Here is a 23,923-nt window from a genome sequence, read left to right on the forward strand (position 1 = left end):
AATTTTGATTCATTATATACAGTGAAACTTCCACATAACAAAGTCTTGTGGGGAACAAAACAAATTTGTAATATAAAGGAATTTGTTAAATATAATTTGTGCATGGTTAACAATGGAGGTTGGAGTCTCATAAATAATTTGTTAAACAGAAAATTTTGTTAAATGGAAATTTGTTATATAGAGTTTTCACTGTACATACTTATACCTATATTTATTACATTTCTGGATATAAATTAAATCTCAAACATATTTGGAAAAATACTTTTACATGAATACAATTTTAACTTAAATGGAAAGTTTGATAAAAAATCGGAAGAACAATATAATTAAATTTCTACAAAATGTGTGTCTCCCCCCTTAGAAAATTCTTGGATCCGCTTTTGATTTTTATACCTGCATATTCTTTAAAAATTAGCAAATACTAATATTATAAGTCTTGCTCATGAAAATCTAAAAGTCAGTTCATGAATATATTATTTAAAACCTCATCAATGAACAAAAATATGCTGAATAACTTCAAGGTTTATTTGGTTAGTCCTATACAAATTTGTTGATTGATAAAAACATACAATTTATTTACAATATTATCATAGAATTAAATTGTATTTAGTTATATTTACAATATTTAAAATATAATTAAGATACAAATTATTATTTATCACTTCTTCCTTGTCTTTCCCATACTTCATACTTCCACCCACGATTGATACTGAAAAAAATATCAATAACCAGTTATTAATTTAACAAAAAAATAATATGCAACTAAAGATAATTTATTTGACTTAATAATATTAATTCTAATTTTTAAGTTGACTGATATAATGAAAAAATTAAGTTTATTTTATTTTATTGAAATAAGTGTCTAATCAGAAAGAGTCGGGTTTTTGCAGACAATAGGTGTCCTTAAGTGTGCTTGAAGCTTGTGAGAGATGAAATGGACAAATAATTTTGATTGGCTCATAATTCAACATTAATCAAACATCCAGTAATCATATGTAATAATTTATTTATATACCTAGTTAGCTCTTTCCTGTTATATTCTGTAGGTAAGGTACCATTAAATCTATTGCATGAGTAGTTATAGAATTATGAAAGGTTTAAAAGAATATGGGTACATTATTTAGAGACTTAAGAACAATATTTTTTGAAAATGGTTTTCTTTAAATTTTAAAGTAAGAGACATACCTAGATAAAATTAAACAAATCCTGAGTCTAGTAAAGTACATGGGTAAATTATAATATAAAATTACCGCAGTTAATTCTATTTAGAAAAATGTATGAATAAATTAACATGTTTTGAAACCTGTTAAAATTGTATTAAAGAAATTATAATATTTACTATTAATATATGGTTAATTTTTTGTATAAAAAATAAAGTGATATTTCACTGTCTTACAAGTTGAAATATAAATCATCAGAGCTACTGATGATGTATAGGTACGAGTTCTACTGTAAGGATAAAAAGCTGAAAGTACACAATTCCTTATTTTAAATTTTCATTGTTCTCATATTTAACTGACCGGCATAGGTGTCCACATTTGTTTGACTGGCACGATTCACACGGCCAAAAGCACCCAATGCATTCTTCATCATTGCAATCACAACTTCCATCTTTGAGTACTTGGATTTGTAATTTTTCCAAAACTTTTTCAGTTCTAAAATTTAAATGATAGAAGTTACACGGTACACGACACATAATTGTAACAGATCAACAACTAGAATACAATTTAATATACTCACATATCCATTATGGCAACGCACAAACTTCTATATAAATTATCTAATTGTTTTCTGCAGATAAGTGTCTACGCTGATCTGAATCTGTGTATTTTTCAAAGTGATCGTTGACACTGAAATAACAAATTTCTTCTTTACTGTTACGGTTAAGCTATCAAGATATAAATTATATTACAAACATAGTAGAGGAGATCTTCTTTAGTTCTCTGCTTCTCTCATTCTCAGTACCTATTGTAAATTTTAATTATAAATCTCAAATATTATTGTTGAAATAATTATAACACTGAATCACATTCATAATTTAATCTTTTTATATGATCGGAATAGGTAGATTCTGTAATTGAAGGGTGCAAATGCAATTCGTGGTATTGCCAAAATTTCGAAAATCGAGTTAAACATCGATTCTTATGGAAAAAAATGTGAGGAATTCGATTTTGCAGTCAGAATTAAATTATATCGATTACTTTTATGAATAAAATCGATTTTAAAACTGATGTTCAATGCATAATGTGATATTGCCACATTTAATGTCAATGCAAAACGTGGTATTACATATTCAATCATGTTAAAGTCAAAACGTGGTATTGGCAATATTGCATTTTTCTTCAAAACGTGGTATTGCAGGAAATAATGCGTTTTGTATCAACAGAAATAGGAACAACTTTAAAAACGTGATATTGCCATTACCTTTTCAAAACCTGCAATACCACGTTTTGGTCTGACACGAAATTTTTAAAGCATTAAAAACAATGTTTACAATTTAGGTAGATTTATTTTGACACTGTCAATCGTTTAGTTTTTATTTTTTACATATAAATAAACTTATTCTGAATGTTTATAGTCGTCAGAAAATGTATTACCGTTTTCCTTGATTTGTGAACATTTTGGTTTTTGGCAATACCACCTTTCGCATTTCCACCCTTCAATTGTTCAATATACCTACTTCAGTCTTCAATCGACAATCACTGACTACTTACACTTACTTTCGTAATTTCGAAAATACTGTTTATTGTTTAATACTTTAACATAATATTATTATGATAGGCCTACCAGACATCCTACCAGACCGCTCCGCAAATCGAAAATATCCCCCGACTCGCTGTGCAACACCACGTCAAGTTTGTCACAGGGTAACCACTGTACAACCACTCTTATCGGTCCTTATCATTTTTCGGATAAGTGCTTATCACTCCAGACATGTATCTTAATCACGGACTAAGATATACTAGTATATACTAGTATATCTTAGTCCGTGATCTTAATTATATTATATTATCTTAATTATCTTAGATAATATACAATGGATAGAGTCATATGAACAATTTCCAATGTCGTTTATTCCGAAAAATACATGGCTGCAAAATGGCCGACTATGTTATCATTATCAGCTATCACAGAATATGTTATCAGTTATCACTTTCTTTGGAACAATGTGTATTGGGATAATAATTTTCGGAATAAACTAATTGGGAGGATTATTTATTTGACATTTTCTAATTTGGACTAATAGTTTTTGGAAGAAAATGTATTTTTCGGAATAAATATGATTGGAGAATTAATTATTGGGGAGAAAAAAAATTGGGAGAATTGGTAGCGATTCATATTATTATATTATAATTAAAATATTATAGTATAATATTATTATTTATTATACTTAGTTATTTAAATTTTAAAAGTTTTAATAATTCACAAGTTAACGAATTGTTGACCACATAATGTTTGTGCCCGGGGCAGTGTCACCTTTGCCCCCCCTCCTACATGTGGTTCGTTTCCCCTATTGCTCATTAGGAAATACAATATTAGATTCTACATTTCTATAATTCTATGTATGCAATATTATACCAACGAGAATGCCACTAATAAATAAATGTACTGGTTTAAATTAGAAAAAAATATTTATCATCTTTTGATTGTAACGAAACCGATTCGAACACAAGCGCATAAAAATCAAAAATGGGAATCAATTAATAGCGTACAATTTTCCGACACGATAATATTATAAAATTCCGATTCGTTGTGATTGACATGGGCAAAAAAAAAAATGTGGAACGCTTCACGATTTTGCGTGTCATCCTTGCGCAGGGGCCATGCTAATCTTCTCTGTATCGTTCCAATTTTAGTATATGTACTGCCGAAGCTAGTACGTTGAGAACTGTGTTAAACGCTGTTTATATATAAAGCAATGTTGCTTGTGACATCACATATGAGAATTAGTACCTTTTATTCGAAACATAACGATTGAACCGCTGACCGAAACTAAAACGTCAATAGATGGAGCTAGTTCTGTAGCCACTAATTCACATTCACTTTTTGTTAGATTCGCGGTCTTATCTTATCCCTAACTAAACACTTATAACTAAATAATATTGGTCTGAACATGCATTCCAATTTGGAAAAAATTATCTTTTTAAGCATTTATACTAAGAATGCGGACTACACCATTCAATTTTAAGCAATATAAAATATATATCAATGGTACAAACCTTAAGAACTTCTATGACAAATTTAAATGTTGAAAATAAAATTTCTCATAATCTTAAATTACTACAAACGACTATATGGTTACGAAAGTGAGCGACCGTCAAGCTTTTAATGTAAAAATTAAGATTTAAAATTAGAAAATTACGGTACCTGTCCGATCTAATTCTAACTGTATGATATTGCTGAATAAATATGAAATTTAATATACTGTGTGTATGTCTACATAGTACGTTATAGTTGTAATTTATAAATAATAAAAAAAAAGCTGAAAAACGGGTATATTTATTTGCACCATAATGCAACAGTCGAACACCATTTTTCTACCAAATCAAATTTAGTTTATTTTGGAATTCCAAAAGTAGGTATTACCTACCTATTTGTTTAATAGGTAGGTATTTTAATTTTAGATTCTGAGTGGAACAATGAATGTATTGATTTTACAATGATGTCTGTATTTTTATTTTTTTTTGTGTCTGTCATCACCTTAAGGACAGTAAAAGTGCTTGGATTTTCTTCAACAGTACCTTTTCTAATAGGAAAGTGAATCTAGTTGGTACTTTGGGGGGGTCAAAAGTAAAAATTTCCCAGTAGTTTTCAAAAGCACCGTGAAAAACAAAAGACAAATTAAAGAAAATTTAAATATTGAATTTTGACAAAATTTATTAAATTTAAAATTGAATAATTATTTCGAAGTTAAAAATGTATAAAATGTTCAACTTTTATATATAAGGATTAAAAATTCAAAACAAGATTCCACGTAAGTAGTTAATTCTGTTACCAAAAAATCTAAAAAACACATAATCACGGTTTATTTTTATAGTCATTTTGTTGTGATTGTATAATATTATTCGTGGGTACTTGAAAATTCTAAGGTATACTATTATATATCTATGATAGTATCACGATTTGTTGTTGATGTATAACACGTTACAAGTACCTAATGGCTATTATGATATGATTAATTTGGAATTTATTATAGATATCTATTATTGGCAAATTTTTTTTTTTTTAATACCATAGATAAGTATATAATATATCTTATTCCTCGACTGACATACCGTCTCCGCTCAGAATCGTTTTTCTTATACAGTGATATTATTATTATAATAATTAAAAGTACATACAGGTATTAATAATAGGTACATTTACATTCATTCAATTGTAAAGATGGATCAGTTAATAATATACTGTGTAGAGGTCACTCAAAGATGTCCCATGGACATCTTATGCGCGGAGAAGAACCTGTACATGTCAAACCTGCGGAGAACGTCTTACAGTAAAGCATCTTCTTGTCTACTGTCAAAACCATAAAGAAACCAGGAAAAGCCTAGAAATGTCTGACATTCTCTTCGAAATCCTAAGCCCAATCCAAGACAACACCAAAAATATTATCACATTTCTAAAACTTATTGATATGACATGTACATTGTACAACTTAATCCAAGGAAACCACTGTATTTATATCTTGTATGTAAATAATATTTATTTTGTTATAAGCTAATAACCTAGTAGTAGCTTGCTTTTTTTTTTATTTAAAAGACCCTCTGCAAACAAACCATTTGGTGTACAAAGGATAAGATAATTATTAATTTACATTTAGCATTATGTTGACAGTATACATTATAAATAAAATTGTGTACTTTTCATAATGGTTTTCAAATTTTGGTTTGAGGAAGGTTAATTTTTTTATAAGTATTTTATAAGTTCAAATGTTGACAAAATTACAACAAATTAATACTTCATACATTTCTGAAATTAATACCAATTATTCATAATCAACAGCAGACCGTTCAACACATTTATATTTTTATTTCTTATATGTTGATGCTTTCAAAACCATATTTTATGTATATTATCATAAAAAAGTTAGCAGCTCGAATAAATAAAACAATTGCATTTATAAAAATGGTTTTATAATCTTGAAAAATCATTATAATATATAAACATAAAGAATTTATTATCTGAATATGAAGATTATACCAAAATACCAAATTGTATTATGAATATAAGAAAATTACATTTTAGATTAACTAAATTAACAACTAAATATATTTTTAATAACCCCATTAATCATTATGTAATATAGCATATTATCAAATTCAAAAGTGCTAATGGGTATACATAATAATAATTTACAAGCTGCAAGTACCAATATTTAATAGATAAGTACAAAAAAATAAAAACTCTAATCTAAGTAAATTAAAGTACATTGACTCAATATCAATATCATTAAAAATAAGTGTTTAAAAAAATAATTAATGTTCATATTTTGTCTTGTTCGTCATTACTTAAACAGGTGATGGCTGATAAGGATATCCCGGATATTGAGACTGATTTGATGGAGGAGCCAAAGGTCTCTGTGGATATGGCTGATAGCCACCAGGTTGACCAGGAGTTGGATAACCTTGTGGATATCCTTGTGGCGGAGGTTGATAACCTTGCTGAGGTGGATAGTTTTGAGGTGGTCCAGGCTGTTGGTTGGGTCCATTATTAGGAGATTGGTATGATTGAGCGTTGGGTTGTTGTGGTGTTGGATAATTAGGTTGTGGCGCAGGAGCAGTCTGTTGTACAGCAACAGCAGCATTAGGAACGGATTGGTTAGGTGGAGGAGGGTATGTTTGTGTGGAGGCCGATGGTGCTGATTGAGTTGTCTGAGAAGAAGCATAAGTATTCTGAGGCGCGTTTCCATAACCAGTGTATGCTGATGGTTGATTTGTTACAGGACCATAACCACTGCTTGAACTCACTGGTTGTTGAACATATCCAGCAGGTGGATAGTTGGGCGGGAAATTCTGTGGCTGAGAAGAAACAGTATTTTGTGGATAACTACCACCAGGTTGGTTGCCATATGGACCATTTGGTTGATACTGTTGATTTGTAGGTGGGTTGGCATAATTGGGATTTGGGTAGTTTGAACTGGGCACTGGTTGTTGATGGCCATATCCTTGACCTGGATAAGGTTGGTTTGGTGGTTGATTGTATACCCCACCTCCAACTGCTTGGCTAGAACCAACAACAGCACTGCTTTGTGTAGTTGCAAAATTTTGATAGCCTTGTTGTCCTTGATACTGAGGGGATGGTCTGTATTGTTGAGAAGGTGGACCTGAAATTTAAGAATGATGAAACATTTTATAACAATAATGTTATGTTGATGTTTTACCACCTAACAACACACTAGACTTTGTAAGACTATGATAGAGCTATAATATTATAAAAATGTATCAATAAAATTGTTTGAGTCACATTTATTGAAAGTCTTGAAAAGCGATTAATATTAATAATTATTACTGTATGTCTATACGATCCCATTATTTACCAATCCCTACCCACTTTATGCCCTTATATACTTTATATTAACAAGATTTACCCATCTTCCTTAATATTTTACAATTTACAGGTCACCAGCGGGTCATGCTAAATTTTTTTACTGATTAAAAAATATATAAATTAATTATTTCTTAAACATTTGCAGTTTTAAATAAATTATTTCAGTTATACATTTATCTTACAGTAAAATATAATACTCTAAAATAAATTAACAAGTTTGACAAAGTTTTACTAGGTATTCTAATTCAATGGAGTAATTAGGAATTTAGTTTGGGGGTGGGATTATACGATTTTACCAAACATGAATGGTCATTAACAATACTTTGATCAAAATGTTAGCAGTAAAAAAAAAAGCTATGGGAGGGGATCTATCCCCCTAATTCCCATCTCATGTTCTAATTGTTATTGTTTAATCGCTATAACTTGAAAATTGTTGCTTTATGTACTAAGCACACTTATTAACTAAGGTTGGATCATAGCATAAGGATGTCATTGTATTGAATATTGATAACGAGTGATAAAATTGTGAACTTTAAGTGCAGAAGTATTTGGGCCAATTTTAACTAGTAGAAAATATTATACTTGATTCAACTTAATCGATAAATCGGTAAATTGACAAATTGTAGATAAATAAGTAGACTTATAAGAACATTTTTCTATGATAATAAATAAAAAATAATCTCATATTCTCTTAAATGTTTATACTTAATTAATTGTAAATATGTAAAAAAACACAAATATAAAATATCCAATTCACAACTAGGAAAATGTGAGTTATAAATTCTTTTATATTTTTGTTAATTGCATACTAAGTATGTTTACAACTAATTAATTTAAAGTAAATTAAGTGAAAAGTATACAAAAATAAGTATATTTTTCTTAAATTTATAACTGTAGATAATTGAAATATTGTCTTGTATAGTATGACGCTATGGTTGTTTATCTACAATTTAAGATTACGTTTGTTTGAACATATATTTTACGGGTTAAATCAGGCCAACTACTACTAACTCTATTGGTTCTCACTTTTATCACTTCTTTGACAAAATATGATAACGCCCCGAGCTCCAACCTGAGTAGATACCATTTGTATCTAATACACACTAAGTTGAAAAATTTTAAATGTATTCCTAAGAAAAAAATAATTCCTTAGACATACGCATCGGAGCAATAGATTGTTGAGGACGATATCCACTAGGAGGCATTGGTCCTCCTTGTCCTTGTGTAAACACTTGGTTCATGGCCTGTTGAGGTGGACCTTGCTGCTGAGGCTGTTGTTGTTGCTGCTGTTGTATTGACTGAGGATTCTGACCCTCAGGTCCACCCATCATAACAGATGGAGGAGGAGGTTGCTGTTGCTGTTGCTGCTGCTGCTGTTGCTGTTGTTGCTGTTGTTGTTGCTGCTGTTGTTGTTGTTGTTGTTGTTGTTGCTGTTGCTGTAATTGCTGCTGATGCTGTTGATGTTGCTGTTGTTGTTGTATCTGGTGCATGTGCTGCCCTTGAGTTTGCATACCTTGTTGCAAGGCTATACTTGGTGGCTGTAAAAATAATAATAGGTACTAATATTAATAATAAACAAATTTAAAAATAAAATAATACTGGGTAAAATATCAATAGTTGGTACTATCCGTTAACTGAACTACCACCTGATATCGCAACATTTCGTTGGCGTGGATATGGTACAGATGGACTAACCAGAGCGGGATACACGCACAATACATTCAATCATAATTATGTTGACCCAGTTAGTGGAGGGGGTGTGGAGCTCATATTTAGCACATTGAACGTATTTGGGGCTTCCCTAAATGGAGAACCATAAGAACCATATGTCATTATTTGAAATCTTATCTTACTAAGTTTATCTGAAGACACAATGTAGAGAGGATCCATTTGATTTTCTTATTGAGCAATATATTATCCAACAATTTAATTTTTGATAACTTCAGATATTTTGTTGAACTCTATGCTGCTGTGGTAGTTTGTAAGTTTATTTTTTGTTTATAAGATACTTGTTTGTTAATACTCTATCAATGAACCATATAACATTTATCACCGCACCGTACTTATAGTTCACATAACGGTCTTCTACTCTTTAATCTAAAATTTTAATATTCATGACAGATATTTCTCAGTATTTCAATTGCTGACATAGTGACGTGTATGTTATGATAGGTTTTATATTATGTTATTTCTAATACATTATGATCTATTTATGAAAAAATGGTAAATACTTTTATAATAATTGAAATTGGTTGTTACTACAAATTATAATATTATAATCATGTCAGTTATCGGCAAGTCACTATAATATTCTGAGTAATTTTATGTGCATACCTCTCTATATTACAAACGAAATTAACTTATTTTTAATTATTATTAACATTAATTTTCATGAGTTATTTCCCGCAAAATTTAATAGTGGCATTAGATTTTTATAAAAAAAATATCATTAAAGCAAATTAAATGTGTAACATTTAAGGATCTTCAGAAAATTGTCTAATTTTGTTGAGTTTATTTACATGTAATTATGAATTATTAATACTTAACTGTACAACTAGGTATTAATAATTGTAAACAATAATATATTACAATAGTTTTATATTTATTTCAAAGTTTAGTAACGATAGGTAACTATTTTATAAAAAGTGAAGGGGTGATAAACTATATATGTTGCAGTAGGCGATAACAAGTAAGTACTGTTTGATATTTTGAATTAAGTGTATACAAGCTACTAGGTACTAATATAAATAAATTATTATGCTAACATAAATTGTGTATTGTGTATTAAACTAAATTGTAATTGGTAGTTGAGAAAGCGGAATTAAGATCACAGTATTAATATTTTATAATAAATTACTATAGGTACTTATAATATGTCATAAGTTGAGCAATATATGTACATACCGGAAGCAAGGATTGAATGTTTTGATTTGAATCTGCCACAGATGCCAAGTAGACCAAATTGCGGTGAAGAATTTGCTGAAATCTTAAAATAAACAACAAAAACATATTGTATTAGAATTGATGACATTTGTATTATATTTTCATTGTTGAACCTATATTATACAGTATAATATAGTCATAGCATAGGGATAAAATTTAAAATACTTAATTAGTTAGGTATATAAACACTAACGACACACTGACTGTTTACTCACTGTCTTTCACTAAAATAGTTTAATACTTTCCTTTAATTATCAATATTTTAAATAACATCATATTTTAAAATGTGTGTTACCTATAACAGAAGAGTATTCACTTGAAAAATATTTCTATGACCATAGAAAAAATATATGCCTACCAACCAAAATGTATAGAAGAACAATTGTTATGAACCTAAAAATTCTAGAGTCAAATCTATCTTTATGATTGTTTATACTATAATTTAAATACAATAAAATTTTAGAAATGTAATGTTTAAATGTCTTTTAAACTTGTTGTAAGTATCTAATACAGATCTAAGTATTATATACCTAAGTTAACTACAGTTATAGTAATTAATTGTAACAATTAAACTTACTGAACACAGTCTTGAGCTTTTCCTTTACTTTGAAATTCTTGAATAGTTGAAATCAGTTGTGCGTTTTCATCAAGTATCTAAAATATAAATAAATATAAATTATTAATCTTAATATACCTACCGACTAAAATATTTCACATATTATCTAGATAGGTAGGTACTACAAATTGAGTTTGTATAATATTCAGGGTTGGAACGTAATTCGACGCCCCAGATCAAAACTGCAACAACCCAAATAATTGGTTTGTTGGGTATAATGTGTTTTCTATATTGTTTCTCTATGTAACGTAATGTAAATTATAATTTTGAAAATGCTCTCTCGTGGTCAATAATTTAACTATATTTTATTGTGTTCTTGAACTGAAATCGTTACAAGATCGTCTATAAGATGGTGTACATAACTTGAATTTGTTATAACTCAAGTTGTTGCAGTTTTGAACTGGGGCGTCGGTATAATACAGTAAAGTATAAAACAAGTAATATACGTACATATAAAACGTACAGTATAGAACGAGGTATAGAACAACTTAGTTTTATACATTTTATACTCTATGAAAGTTTATTTTTTTTGCTGGATTGAACAGCTCTTATAAAGTTATAAATGTATAATAATAAATAATAATTGCGAGAATAATTGTCATATTTTGTGATAATTTTTTTAATTTTTTTATATTAATTTCTACCTAAGTACCATTTAGTTAATATTTATTCTGTCATAATAAACTACATTAATATTAATATTAATTATTATTATTTTATAATACAAAAAAGACATTTGTGATAGGAATTAAATAATTTGTTATATTTATAAAAATATATATGTTTTTGTTAGGTATAACTTAAAATTGCAATAAAAGAAATTTGTATTGTTTTTAATTGTATTCTAAATTTAAGGAAATTTAGTATGTCTTAGTCGTTATTTAGTTTTATACGTGGGGTATTATACGTGTAACGTATAAAACATTTAATACGCGTATAATACCAACCCTGATAATATTTTCTGAACACGATATAAATATATAATACATTTATTTTTATACATTAAAATAGCCTTTGTTACTAAGCATAGGTACCTATTTTATTATACTCGTAATTATATTTCTTTAGGTAAGCATTTTTTTTTACTATCTTCCTACCCATAGGTAGGTGCCTATTAATTAATACCGTAGATTAAATTAATTTTTGCCTAAAACATGTTATGGACCAACCACAAATAGCGAATGTGGTGTGCACCGTTTCAAACATTGTTTGTTGTAGAAAAAAGGCATATTGATTTATATATTTTATATTTTATACTCAATTTTTTATTTTATGTATATTGTATTACAGCCCCCCTCTTTAAGGAGTGCATTAATATTATCATTCAATCCATAAATAGGTATCATTGACAATTAATACTTACGGTAATAGAATAGCATCAGTTAAGTGTATAGTCTAAAATGTCTACCTATTCACTATTTAGGTACGACATGAATAAGACCAGACAATGAGGATTTCCGAGAAATGATGCGCCAAACATATAACGAAACAAAACTACTTTACCAGGCAACACTTTTATATTAATTTTATTCTGCAAACAAATGTAAGGAAAATGTATTGTTGTATGCAAAAAACAATGGTGAAATCAGAATTATGCGGAAAATTAAAGTATTAATGTTATAGCCATTTGAAGTTTGTCGTTTTTACTTAACCTAACTGCATATAGGTACCTAGGTATAATAGTCCCAACAGGATCATTCGTTTGCTCAGACCACTTAAATGGAAAACATCCCCTGATTTGTAATACAGAAAACAAATTTCAAATGAAATAGCGTGATACCAAAAAAATAATCTATTTACCTATACATTAAAAAGGGATTAAAACCGAGGCCTACTGACCTAGGTACTCCATTTTGGATTCTTTGCTACTCTCAATTAGGTATATAGGTAGTATATATAATATATCAACCTATAAATATATTTACAGTGAGTCGAGGAACGATATTCTTTAAAAATGAAATGGTCAGGCAGTATAAAATTGAAAAGAAAATGATTTGAGGGTAAAGTACTACAGTCAATGTATAGGTATATTTAATATTATATTAATATACACATAAACCAGGGGTATTCAAACTGTACATTGCCAGAGTTTGTGATGATAGCTGTGTCAAAGCACCGGAAACCAATACCAATGTACCTAAGTCATGTATAAATGAATATAAATATTATTAATTATAATCATTTAAGCGATTATGGAAACGATAAACAAACACATCACGCGTCCATTTGAAGTCTTAGTACTTAAGTCACTGTCAATTGTTATTAATTATCATCCATATTGTTTCGTTTTTTTTTCATAAATATAACATGAGAGCGGTCAAAATATTGTGAACGCGCAAAGGAGCCGCGAGATGAAAAAATTTGAGTATACTGACCTAAAAACGTTAAGCATACTACCGACAGCCCTGAGTGACGTCTAAGGCGGTTTTTCACTTACCTTTTGGATTTGCATGGTTGGCGGCACACGGCGGTTCTGATTGTAGGCGGCCGCGGCTGCTGCGGACGCCATTTCGAGGGGGTTTCTATTCACACTGCGGGCGGCCAGAATGACGACGGCGTGTGACGGTTGAGGAGGAAAATGGCAACGACGACGGCGGCGGCGTGCTAAAACGTTGACGGCAAGAGCAAACGGAGAGTATGTCGGAGGGGGGCGCTCGGGAAAGCGTAAAAACTCAACTCGAATGGAAAAAAGGGAGAAAAAAACGGAGAAAAAACTGAGTATGAAACGGACGAATCGATATCGAAGAACGCGGTGAAAAAAAGTAATGAAAAATGTGCGTCTGTCACTCTGCGTCTGTCGGTGTGTGGCGTGCGCGCGTGCGTGCAAGCGTTTCGGAAAACAAAAACGGATTTTTCGACGCGCGCTCTCGAGTCGACGGCGGCAGCGAACGGACCCCACGTCCTGGCGACACTCGACCGACGACGACGCGTAATAATATTTTTATCATGCGATCATCGTAACCGGTGACTGCGAATTTATTATATTTTGTTGCGAACATAAATAATATTATTGGGCTAATTATTAAAATGTTAGGTTCGATTTTCACCACCAGGCACATAAACACTCGACTGCACACCGCCGTACCGGCTGCCACCGTGGGACAGTAGGGCATTGGAAGGTTGGGACGAGTGACCGGCCGGGCGGTGGACAAAGATGTCGAAACGTAATCTGCACCAGGGAACGATAAATAAAAACCATAACTACAGACAATCGGTACCTCCTTCCACCACAACCACAGCATCCGATAAATTTTATCTACGGACAATGATGACACGACGTCGCGCATGGCTATAATAGATATCAACAATTGTCAATCATATTATCATGATTAAATTATAATTTATTATAATAATAATAATAGTTATTTGATCAGTTGATCATGAAAATATTATATTATTATAATCTATAATCTTACCGCCCGACCGTCTACTGCAGGGCGCCGTTTTTTTTAAGGTACCTATGCAAACAATATTAAAGAGGCCAATTTTTTCCCACCTCCAGGCCAATCGTTAAAAAAACGTTTCTAGTGTTTTCAGTTTTTCATTACAGTATCAAAAACATACTTAATAAAAACATATTTTTTATAGTTAACACATTACATTTTACCGTTCATACATTCTGTGTGTAAAGATAATTTTAGATAGAATAGATGCATATTATTATTATTATGTCTTTTGTCTATCAGTAACCAGGGGCGGACTGGCCCAGGGTGCTATACACCAAGACGTAGCATCCCGGGCGGTAATCACCGATTACCACAGTTCGGTATACGGTATAATACTGGTATAATACGGTATTATACAAAATACAAATAAAATAACATATTTCAACTTCTCTACAAATAAACAACATGTCATTCTTAATTTTTTTTTTATATTTACTTATAAAACTAAGGGCTCTTTCCTAATTTAGGTAAGTTTGAAAAAAAATTACGGGCCCCTAATTAATTTTGAACCCCGGGCCAAAAATAGCCAGTCCGCCCGGGCCCTGTCAGTAGCCACTTACCATTTACACATATTTGTGTGTGCCAGTGGATAAAGTGATACCGATATCAATTTATCAATTATCAAATTAAAGAACACAATATTATAATATTATTTATGATTATTAGTGAATAGCTGCGGTGCATGCACAATTAAAGATTGGCAAACTGAAGGCCATCTGGCCATAGTAATTATTAGGCCTAGGCCAATTGTGGACAGCAAAATTACAGGGTGTGTGAGTGCACACCCTGCCACCCCCCCCCCCCCCCCAAATGGCGCCCCTGGTCTACTGTTGTCTAAAAACTAGCACTTAGCAGTTGGATTGAACTCAAAATTATGTTGTAGAACCGGAAACTTTTTTATCGTATGCTGAACCGCCTGAACCAAACAACTAACAAGGGGGTTGAAATTAAAATTTCCTAGTCCTCTTCATAATATTCAGGAAAACTATTAATAGAAATTTGTTGTTTTGCTTCATGCATACTATTAAATAATCAAAATCCCATGTTCTTTAAAGATATATAATATTTTCACTTAAATGTATTTATCTTTGAAATAAATAATTGTATAGTTGTAGTACTGTATCGTCTATTTATACAATTTTTATTTTTAATTATTAATAATTTATTATTACAAAAATTTCAAGAAACTAACAGATACCTAAATAGTATTTTGTTTTTTTTTATCGCCAAGTCTGATCAGAATTCAATTCAATTTTTCAGTAAAATTCTTTACATTTTACTGAACATAGAATATATGTCTTAAGTTTCATTTTCACCAATTAAGTTACCTACCTACATTATAATTTTGAATAGCTTACTGCTTAGGACTAGGTACTTATGTAGTCATGTAGATCTTTGTTGCCTATTCATAACTTTTTTACAAACAGAAATAACTTCCTTTATAAACAATTTGTATCTTAATCAATGTGTTGAATCACGTGGGTGTGAGAGTAAACAAATATTTTCTTAAATAATTCATTTTTTTCAGATTCACATCTCGTTAATAATATATACAAAAAAACTTTGCCTCATAGATGCTAATGTTAAACTTTATAATTGCCTATTTTATATATACTTAATTTAGAATAAATGCATACAAGTTTCATATATTACATATTATATAAAAATTAATTTTAGTTAAAAATGAATATTGTGATTTATGAAACACAGATATGCCAAATTAGTAAAATAATAAATGGAAAAATGAGCAACAAGATTACAAATGAAGATTTTTTTGTATACAATTTAAATCCAGACCATATATTTATACACACAGGAACTAATATGAATGTGGTATAAAATAGGAACAAATTGGATTTCTAATATTTACAAATTATATGGCTATTATATCACTATAAAAAATATTCCATAAACTTAAAAAAAGGTACTATTGAAAATGTTATTCAAAAAAAAAAATATAAAATAAAAAAATATTTGAAAATATACATAGTATACATTATTTTGTTTTGAGGTCTGCAATTAAAGCTAAATGATCTGAAGGAAATAATAAACTCGGAATTCCACCGTGCTGAATAACATCATCATGTGATGGCATGGATAACACCTAAAAATAAAAATAAATAAAATCTCACAAAAATATTTAGCACATAATAATGTTTACCTGAATAAGCTCAAGATGTTGATTAGTAAAATATATGTAATCTAAAAGTCCGGAAAAAGTTTTGGTATAATTACTGTACAGAACATCAGTATTATATGCACTTTCCATCTTAAATTCAAGATTATTTTTTAAATCGTTCAATATTTTTACCGTTCCTGAAAAAAATATATAACTTAAATTATACATTAAGTTAACAATTACATCGACTCTTTGATACTTGTAACTTCTAAACTAATATAATTAGTTGACTACCAAAAATGAGACTTCTATGTGCCCTCTGCCAAATATAAATATTTTAAACACTATTCTTTAATTTGCTAATTATTATCACCAATGCGATTTTTCAGAAATATTTGTTTAGCAAATCAAATATGACATTTGCAATAATGATAACTGATAAGCTTATAAAAATACCTACACAAAACCTGAATGTAGAAATAAAAAAGTATGTAACACTTGATTACTACTTAAATTGGTAGTCCCCAGATACTTAGAAGCTTGAATGGATTATATTTTTTTTAATTTATTTTTTAAAACAATGAATAGTGTATATTATAATATATTAACGGTAAGCTGCATTATTTTTAACATATCTCTCTACCTAAATAAACTTTGAGCCTGAAAAATATATAAGTATAAATAATGATAAAAATGTATTTACTATGTTCTTCTGGTAATGTTAATTTGGTGGCTAAATCATAGACGCCGCTTTCAGGTGTACTGTTGAAATCTCCACAGAATATAACAGATACATTACGTCCAAGATACTGAAATTAAATACAAAATTATTATGGTTATAATTTATGCCTTCCGATTAATTTTATTATTGTATTTTATTATTTTTTTATTTATATATAAATAAATAGTTACAATTGCAAACAAAAAAATAGATGTTTGTATCCTCACAATGAATTTTTTTAAATTATTCAGAGTTATAGGTTTGTTAAGTTATTTGTAAAAACATTCTAATTGATTTCTTATATGGCGCCTCTGGCAATTGCATAGCAATCATTTTTTCCTGATTTTTTTATAAGTAGAGTAATGTTATTTTATTTAATATAAATTTTTAAGGTAAAAGATGTTTTATTTAAATGTTGTAGAAATAATTTAATCCCTTATTTGATACTGAATAAGGTTCTGTTAAAGTAAACCACTATTGGAAATTAGTTAACACAACATGTTACTAATATTTAGAAACTAGACATTTTTGTATACAAATTTAGAATAGTATATTATTTCTATGGTTACTACCTAATAATTTTAAAATGAAAATTATTTCATTTAATATGCAGTTTATACACGATGAAGTACTTCCACTGGGAGGCCTCTTCTTTCTGTCATTATTTATTATTTTTATCAGTTAAGCTTTTTGTTCTAATTAAAACAGAAGGCATAATATATATTATTTTGAGAAAAAAAATATACAGTTAAGGGGCCTTGCTACTGCCGTCAATTTTAGCAAAAAAGACCTAAAGTATTGACAAAATCAAAGTTAGTTAACATTGTCACATTTTGATTCTGAAAAAAAATTTGAACTTACAAGAAAATTGTCTATAGATCCTACAAAGCACTTTGTAAAAACCAAATTATATATTATTGTGAACTGTAATATAAAATTTGAAAATATGAACTTTTACGAATCATAATTAAAATTAATATTAAAAACGAAAAATGTTTCGTACGATCTACAGACATTTTTCTGCTGAATTCAAATATTTTTTAGAATCAAAATTAGACAACTAACTAACTTTAATTTTGTAAAATTTGTGTAGTGAAATATATATGGATATTGTGTTATTGACATGTGGATGCGCGTATGAAAGAGGTTTCCGTCGATACCCGGATTTAATTTCACTCACACTATTAATCATTTACAACTAACACATAGATCCCGGGCGGCTATGAAAAAATTAGAAATTGCCTAAATGTTGCACCTTAAACAATGAGCATAGCAAGGCCCTTAAATAACTTTTCAACTTAAGATACTTACATCTTTATTTATATTTTGTTTTATTTTATTAATAATAATTAGTTCAATCAAAGCTTGAAACAATCTTATAAAATCACCATCTGGATCAGATATCAAATGAGTATTGCATACTAAGAATAATTGTTTTTTGTCAGAAATCAATTCAAAAGCTAGGACCTATAAAATAAGAAAACATGATAATTAATTTTTTGCTAATAAATACATATTTCTAAAATTAATTGTTGATAATAATTTTACAACATGAAATTAACATGAACTAATTAAAACTATAAAACAAGCAACACTTTCTTTTAAAAATTAAATTAAATGTAAATTTTACATTTTAAAATCCCATAAAATACTATCAGTAATCACTAACTTGGAAAACAGTTTTTTTTTCTAATCCTTGTTTCCATATTTCATCATCCATTATGTCTTTTACAATAGGTCCACAGTATAATTCCACAGTAGTTGGGTTGTTTAAACTAATATCAAATTGTTCTAATAAACTGAAAAATATTTAAATTAAATTAAACCATTAAAATATTATCCAGCATAAAAAATAAAAATAATACTGTATAACATACTTAAATTTTTCAGGAGAATAAAAACAACTCAGACCTTCATTCCTACGGCCATTCTTTTTAAAAAATAATCCATTCATGCCCTTGAATTTTTTTAATATAGGACATAACTCTCTATGAAAAAAATGTTTATCCACTTCTTGCAAGCAAATTATATCTCCATTGTACGCTACATATAAATAATCAATTATACATAAAATAAATTATTTAAATATTATTATCACTTGGGTACTTTGAAGTTCTCTTAAAATAAGAGGGTGCCGATAACTGGATGCTAAAATTTTTTCTGGGCAATAAGGATACATTACAGTTTTTGCTTCCTTAGTTTTTGTGTATTCTCCAGCCAGTAAATTGTATGTTACAACTCTAATACTACAACATATAATTACAGAAATCAAATTTAGTTAACTGCTTGCAATAATAATTAATAACAACTATTGTTTGTTTTAAAAGTATTATTACTTAATAAGATATACATTTTATTTTAGATAATAATTAAGTAAATACCAGTTAATTATTGTTAAAATTACAGTATCGATTACCATTGGTTAGAATTAAAATATATATAATTGATTCACCTTACCTATTAAGTGGCTTAGTTTTTAACCTCTTTTCAAATGGATAGAGTTGAATGGTATTTTTTAAGACTGCCGAAGATGTTATTTCTGCTTTAGGTCCTGGTTGGCCTTCATCATTAAAAGGAATACACACCAATTTTAGACGACAATTAACATCCTCAGCAGTTGGTGTATAGGTCATTTTATTGCCCACTTCTGTTTCATCTTTTGAATTAATTCTGTACCATAAATACTGAGTATCCATAACAGATACATTAAATCCCTGATCGAGTGCATAGGGATATATCATTAGTCCTTGATATGGAGGATATCCCAATTTAAATTCCTTAATTAATGGTGCATTAACTATTATTTTATAAGTCTGATCTTTAATTTGAAGCGTTATATTTTCTTTAATTTTCTCAAATATTTCATAACACTTAGAAGTAGGAGGTACTTTGATTCCATTCGCTAATAAAAAGACCCAACATGTATTAAGCTTTTCTTGTTCACTAACTTTGCGTTGACTTTGTGATAATTTTAAAACAAGTCTATCAACAAATACTTGAATTGTATCTTCTGGACTTCGACACATATTTATTGTTTTTAATTTGTTAAATGGTGATGGTAGAGTTACCATAATTTTTTGTTTGGTCTCTCCCATTGGAATCAAACAGTTGACAAACATTGAATTTTCCCATAAAATTAATTTAAAAGAAGACATATTTCTTTTAATGCAATAGATATGCTTGGATAACTTGTTAAAATATTTCATATGTTTTTCTAGAAAATAAAATAAGCTTGTAAGTGTATTACTTATATTTAAGTACATTTATGAGGACGCTACACCGGCATTTGTTTCCCCGTCATACAAATGAATAACATACCAATTTATATGCTCATCAGAACACGTTTAGCTAAATTAAAGTGAATATACCTCCTAAACAATTTAAATGTAAGATTCTTATCTAGACAATCTCATTGGCTTTTTATTATATTTTAATTTTAAAGCGAGTTGAGTATTTTAAAATAGTTAATTTCTTATACATCTTAAAATACTCATAACTTATTTTAAAATAAATATATTAAAAAGCCTATGAGATTGCCTATATAATAATCTTACCTTTAAATTTTATAAGAGGTCACAATTCACTCTAATTTTTTAACTAACGGACCTACGTGTGTTCTTCTGAGCGTACAATTTACTGTGTTAAGCACTTTTAAGACATAGACAACAAATGTCGATGTAACATTCTCTTAAATTGTATTTTATAAGGTTTGTTTTGGGACCTAGAAATAATTCAATATGGCAATTGGAGCAAACATTGAAAAGGAGTGATTAATACTTTACCCTCTAATTCATAATAAATTAATAATGGTTGTTGATGTTACATAATGTAAAAACAACTTTCAGTGAATGGGGTTGAATAGTCAATTAGTGAATATATACCCAAATTATCTAATTTAATGTGTAAATAGCTCTCATAGCTTATAAAGTATAAACATACACACAAACTACACATGTAAAACAGAGTTCATCAAAATATGTATAAAAAAAATTACTGGAAAAAAAGTTGTAAGTATTTAGGTATATTAAAAAAAATCTGTTTAATAAAGAACATGTGCCATTTCAATAGGTATCTGTCACCTGATGACTGGGATTCATAGCACTTGAAGACTGAAGTATGAAATTCACTAGTAAATAGTAGGTATACCAAAACTATTTTAAACATTTTGAAACTAAATATTATAATAACGAAAAATTTGCATACTTACATTGATATTTATTTTTAAATATAATCTTCAATACTGATCAACAGTAAAAAAATGTCACAATTGAATAGAGAACCAAGTAATGCGGCAGGCATGGGGCATTACGATTTACGGCTACAGAAAATCCGCCACATTATCAATGAAAATACGTTTAGAAGATAACAATAATATTATGATAATTGATAACGACGGACGAATGGATCTTCGCAACACGATTTACCATATTACTATATTAGCAGGATCGGATTGGCCCGGCAGTTACCGAATATAACTCGGTGGGTCGCGACAATTTTGGGCCGTTCAAGTCATGAGGGGCCGCGCCGACTAAAAATATATTAATAGTTAAAGGTTGAAGAGATGGAGACTATAAAATAAAAAAAACTATGCATGAAATAAGAGCGTACCCAAGGGCCGCCAGTTTGTAAGTGGGCTGGTAAAGTACGGAAAACTCGGTGGGCCTGCATATTAGTAAAGTTCGTGTTCGCAGGAAAGAATTTTTCAGATCCGTATATAAAATTGCCTATAATTTATAACTATCCACTATTGCCATTGATTTTATATTGTATAACCTACCTAGTGAAACAATTATGTTCGATATTCTATGCTACGCTATTAATACCTATTAGTTCATTGACGATGACAACAGGGCGCACTACCAATCACTAACGGTATTATTTTATTTTTTTAATATTATGAGAAATTAATTAATTTTATATTATTACTCGTCTTTTATTGTTTGGCATAATAATAATAATTTTAAGAGGACGCTACACGGCCATTTGTTGTCTCCGTCTTACAAGTGCATAACATAACAAATTTACGCTCGGCAAATCACGTTTAATTCAGTTAGTTTAAAAACTAAAGTGAATCGACTACTATGAAATTTGATGGTATAAGAACATTATCTGTGTTTGTTTGTAGGTTTTTACAATAACACAGTTTTTAGAGCTCGTTTTTGGTATAGAAAAACACTTGATCGGAGCATAGATTGAATCTTTTTGTTTTTATATAAAAACTATTTATTTATTTAATTTTGAATAAACATTTAATTTACATTGATAAAAATAACAAATGATATAAAAATGTGGTTAATCCGCCAGTGACTGAACTCCTCCTAAGCGACTGGACTAATTGTGAATGCCGAGTCTGTCTACCAATGTTTTCTCCTCGTCCACGAAGACGTGACATAGGTATGTACGTAATTTATATGTGAATATAATAAGTTCAATATTTACGTAATCGCGATACATATAATATCAAAACACAGCGTACAACAAAATTAAATGCATTGAATGAATACACTGATTTAACGGCAACCAATAATTATTATTATTATTATAGTTTTAAAACCCATGGCAACTATCTATAAACAAAAATGTCCACCGTAAATCTCTAAATCCCCGTTTGAGCACATCCCCTGGTTGGACCTAGGGGGATGATTTGTGAATCTAAAAAATTCGGGGCGTCACCCAAACGCATATCAAAAAATTCATTAAAATCGGTCCAACCGATTTGGATTTAGGAGGAGTTGAGAGTTCAGTCACAACACACGTACAGTAGAATTATATATATATATATATATATATACATATACGATATACCGAGTATATGTTCTATCCATATGGATACAATGATTTTTCATCTGACGACCATTCTTATAAGTTAAAAGGAAATTAATTTCTTAATTCTTAATAATATTGTTGAAAAATAATGTCAAATTATTAGATTCTGAGCGAAGCGATGAATGTATTGATTTTATAATGATGTGGGCGTGTGTGTGTTTTTTTTAAATAAATATATTTTGTGCTGCACACGTTTTTTGTTTCTGACCGATTTTAGATTCTGAGTGGAACGATGAATGTATTGATTTTACAATGATGTGTGTTTTTTTATTTTTTTAATTTTTTTTGTGTCTGTGTACACTACATATAGTAATGGTATACTCTATGGTACACGATAAGTAGTCGAAATAATGCTACGATTTTCAACTTCAGTATCTTGTTCGATCAGAAAGTGAATATCGTTGGTGCATTGGGGAGGTCAAAATTTAAATTTCCCAGTAGTTTTCAAAAGCGCCGGGAAAAACAAAAGAAAAATTAAGGAAAAACGGGAATTTTTACGCAAAATCTATATTCGAGAAAATCGATTTTGATTTTTGGTGTAACTTTAAAAAAATGACCGTGGATACATGACATTTTTACTGAATGTTTACATTTCCATTTTCTATACACGATAAAATTTTCAAAATATTTTGACTTATTTTGAGCTCTTTACGGACATTGTCAGTTTTCAATTTTTTTAGTTTTTTCTTTAAAATTTAAAATACTAA

The 23,923-nt window shown here is 29.3% G+C and overlaps 3 protein-coding genes and 1 non-coding gene across 16 annotated transcripts; all 4 read right to left on the reverse strand.

Moving 5' to 3' along the window:
• Nucleotides 1–504: 504 nt before the first annotated feature.
• Nucleotides 505–2,896, reverse strand: LOC100575253 (ARL14 effector protein-like). Of its 12 annotated transcripts, none has more exons than XR_003839671.1 (5): nt 2,788–2,896; nt 1,917–1,965; nt 1,741–1,850; nt 1,521–1,655; nt 505–709 (listed from the first exon to the last, which is right to left on the reverse strand). XR_003839671.1 is itself a non-coding variant. In XM_029490830.1 (5 exons), exons 3-5 carry the CDS (start codon nt 1,746–1,748, stop codon nt 652–654), a joined length of 201 nt encoding a protein of 66 aa, XP_029346690.1. In that variant the 5' UTR covers nt 1,749–1,850; nt 1,917–1,965; nt 2,681–2,875; the 3' UTR covers nt 505–651. The 12 variants fall into 12 exon arrangements, 2 of the variants coding, with proteins under 2 accessions (XP_029346690.1, XP_008181883.1); XR_001679309.2 differs by having other exon boundaries at nt 1,913–1,965; nt 2,788–2,895; XR_003839670.1 differs by having other exon boundaries at nt 2,677–2,879.
• Nucleotides 2,897–3,774: 878 nt separating this feature from the next.
• Nucleotides 3,775–3,881, reverse strand: LOC115033443. The gene has a single exon (XR_003838802.1). It is a non-coding gene; the product is annotated as a U6 spliceosomal RNA (small nuclear RNA).
• A 2,517-nt stretch (nt 3,882–6,398) lies between these two features.
• On the reverse strand, nt 6,399–13,967 carry LOC100166216 (SSXT-domain containing protein). Of its 2 annotated transcripts, XM_008183656.3 has the most exons (5): nt 13,542–13,967; nt 11,066–11,142; nt 10,450–10,531; nt 8,705–9,083; nt 6,399–7,321 (listed from the first exon to the last, which is right to left on the reverse strand). In XM_008183656.3, exons 1-5 carry the CDS (start codon nt 13,611–13,613, stop codon nt 6,507–6,509), a joined length of 1,425 nt encoding a protein of 474 aa, XP_008181878.1. In that variant the 5' UTR covers nt 13,614–13,967; the 3' UTR covers nt 6,399–6,506.
• Nucleotides 13,968–15,980: 2,013 nt separating this feature from the next.
• LOC100168262 (2',5'-phosphodiesterase 12) lies at nt 15,981–21,739 on the reverse strand. The gene is made up of 9 exons (XM_001942531.5): nt 21,598–21,739; nt 19,848–20,604; nt 19,497–19,636; nt 19,268–19,433; nt 19,060–19,189; nt 18,702–18,857; nt 17,373–17,478; nt 16,712–16,866; nt 15,981–16,654 (listed from the first exon to the last, which is right to left on the reverse strand). The coding sequence occupies exons 2-9, from the start codon at nt 20,594–20,596 to the stop codon at nt 16,547–16,549; spliced, it is 1,710 nt and encodes a 569-aa protein (XP_001942566.2). The 5' UTR covers nt 20,597–20,604; nt 21,598–21,739; the 3' UTR covers nt 15,981–16,546.
• Nucleotides 21,740–23,923: the final 2,184 nt, after the last annotated feature.

The sequence above is a fragment of the Acyrthosiphon pisum genome, chromosome X (assembly GCF_005508785.2).
Source record: "Acyrthosiphon pisum isolate AL4f chromosome X, pea_aphid_22Mar2018_4r6ur, whole genome shotgun sequence".
NCBI classification, from domain to species: domain Eukaryota; kingdom Metazoa; phylum Arthropoda; class Insecta; order Hemiptera; family Aphididae; genus Acyrthosiphon; species Acyrthosiphon pisum.

Bases quoted from the DNA above. Each gene is read 5' to 3' on its own strand.
- LOC100168262 (XM_001942531.5), bottom strand. From the start codon at position 20,596: ATGAAATATTTTAACAAGTTATCCAAGCATATCTATTGCATTAAAAGA. The intron at 19,190-19,267 runs GTATGTTATACA...AATATTTTTCAG, and splicing joins TATTCTCCTGAAAAATTTAA to TTTATTAGAACAATTTGATA. The intron at 16,655-16,711 runs GTAAACATTATT...TTTTATTTTTAG, and splicing joins AACATCTTGAGCTTATTCAG to GTGTTATCCATGCCATCACA.
- LOC100166216 (XM_008183656.3), bottom strand. From the start codon at position 13,613: ATGGCGTCCGCAGCAGCCGCGGCCGCCTACAATCAGAACCGCCGTGTG. The intron at 10,532-11,065 runs GTAAGTTTAATT...GTTTATTTTAAG, and splicing joins AAAGCTCAAGACTGTGTTCA to ATTTCAGCAAATTCTTCACC. The intron at 9,084-10,449 runs GTATGTACATAT...TTATTTTTACAG, and splicing joins ACATTCAATCCTTGCTTCCG to CCACCAAGTATAGCCTTGCA.
- LOC100575253 (XM_029490830.1), bottom strand. The intron at 710-1,520 runs GTCAGTTAAATA...TATTTTTTTCAG, and splicing joins AAATGTGGACACCTATGCCG to TATCAATCGTGGGTGGAAGT.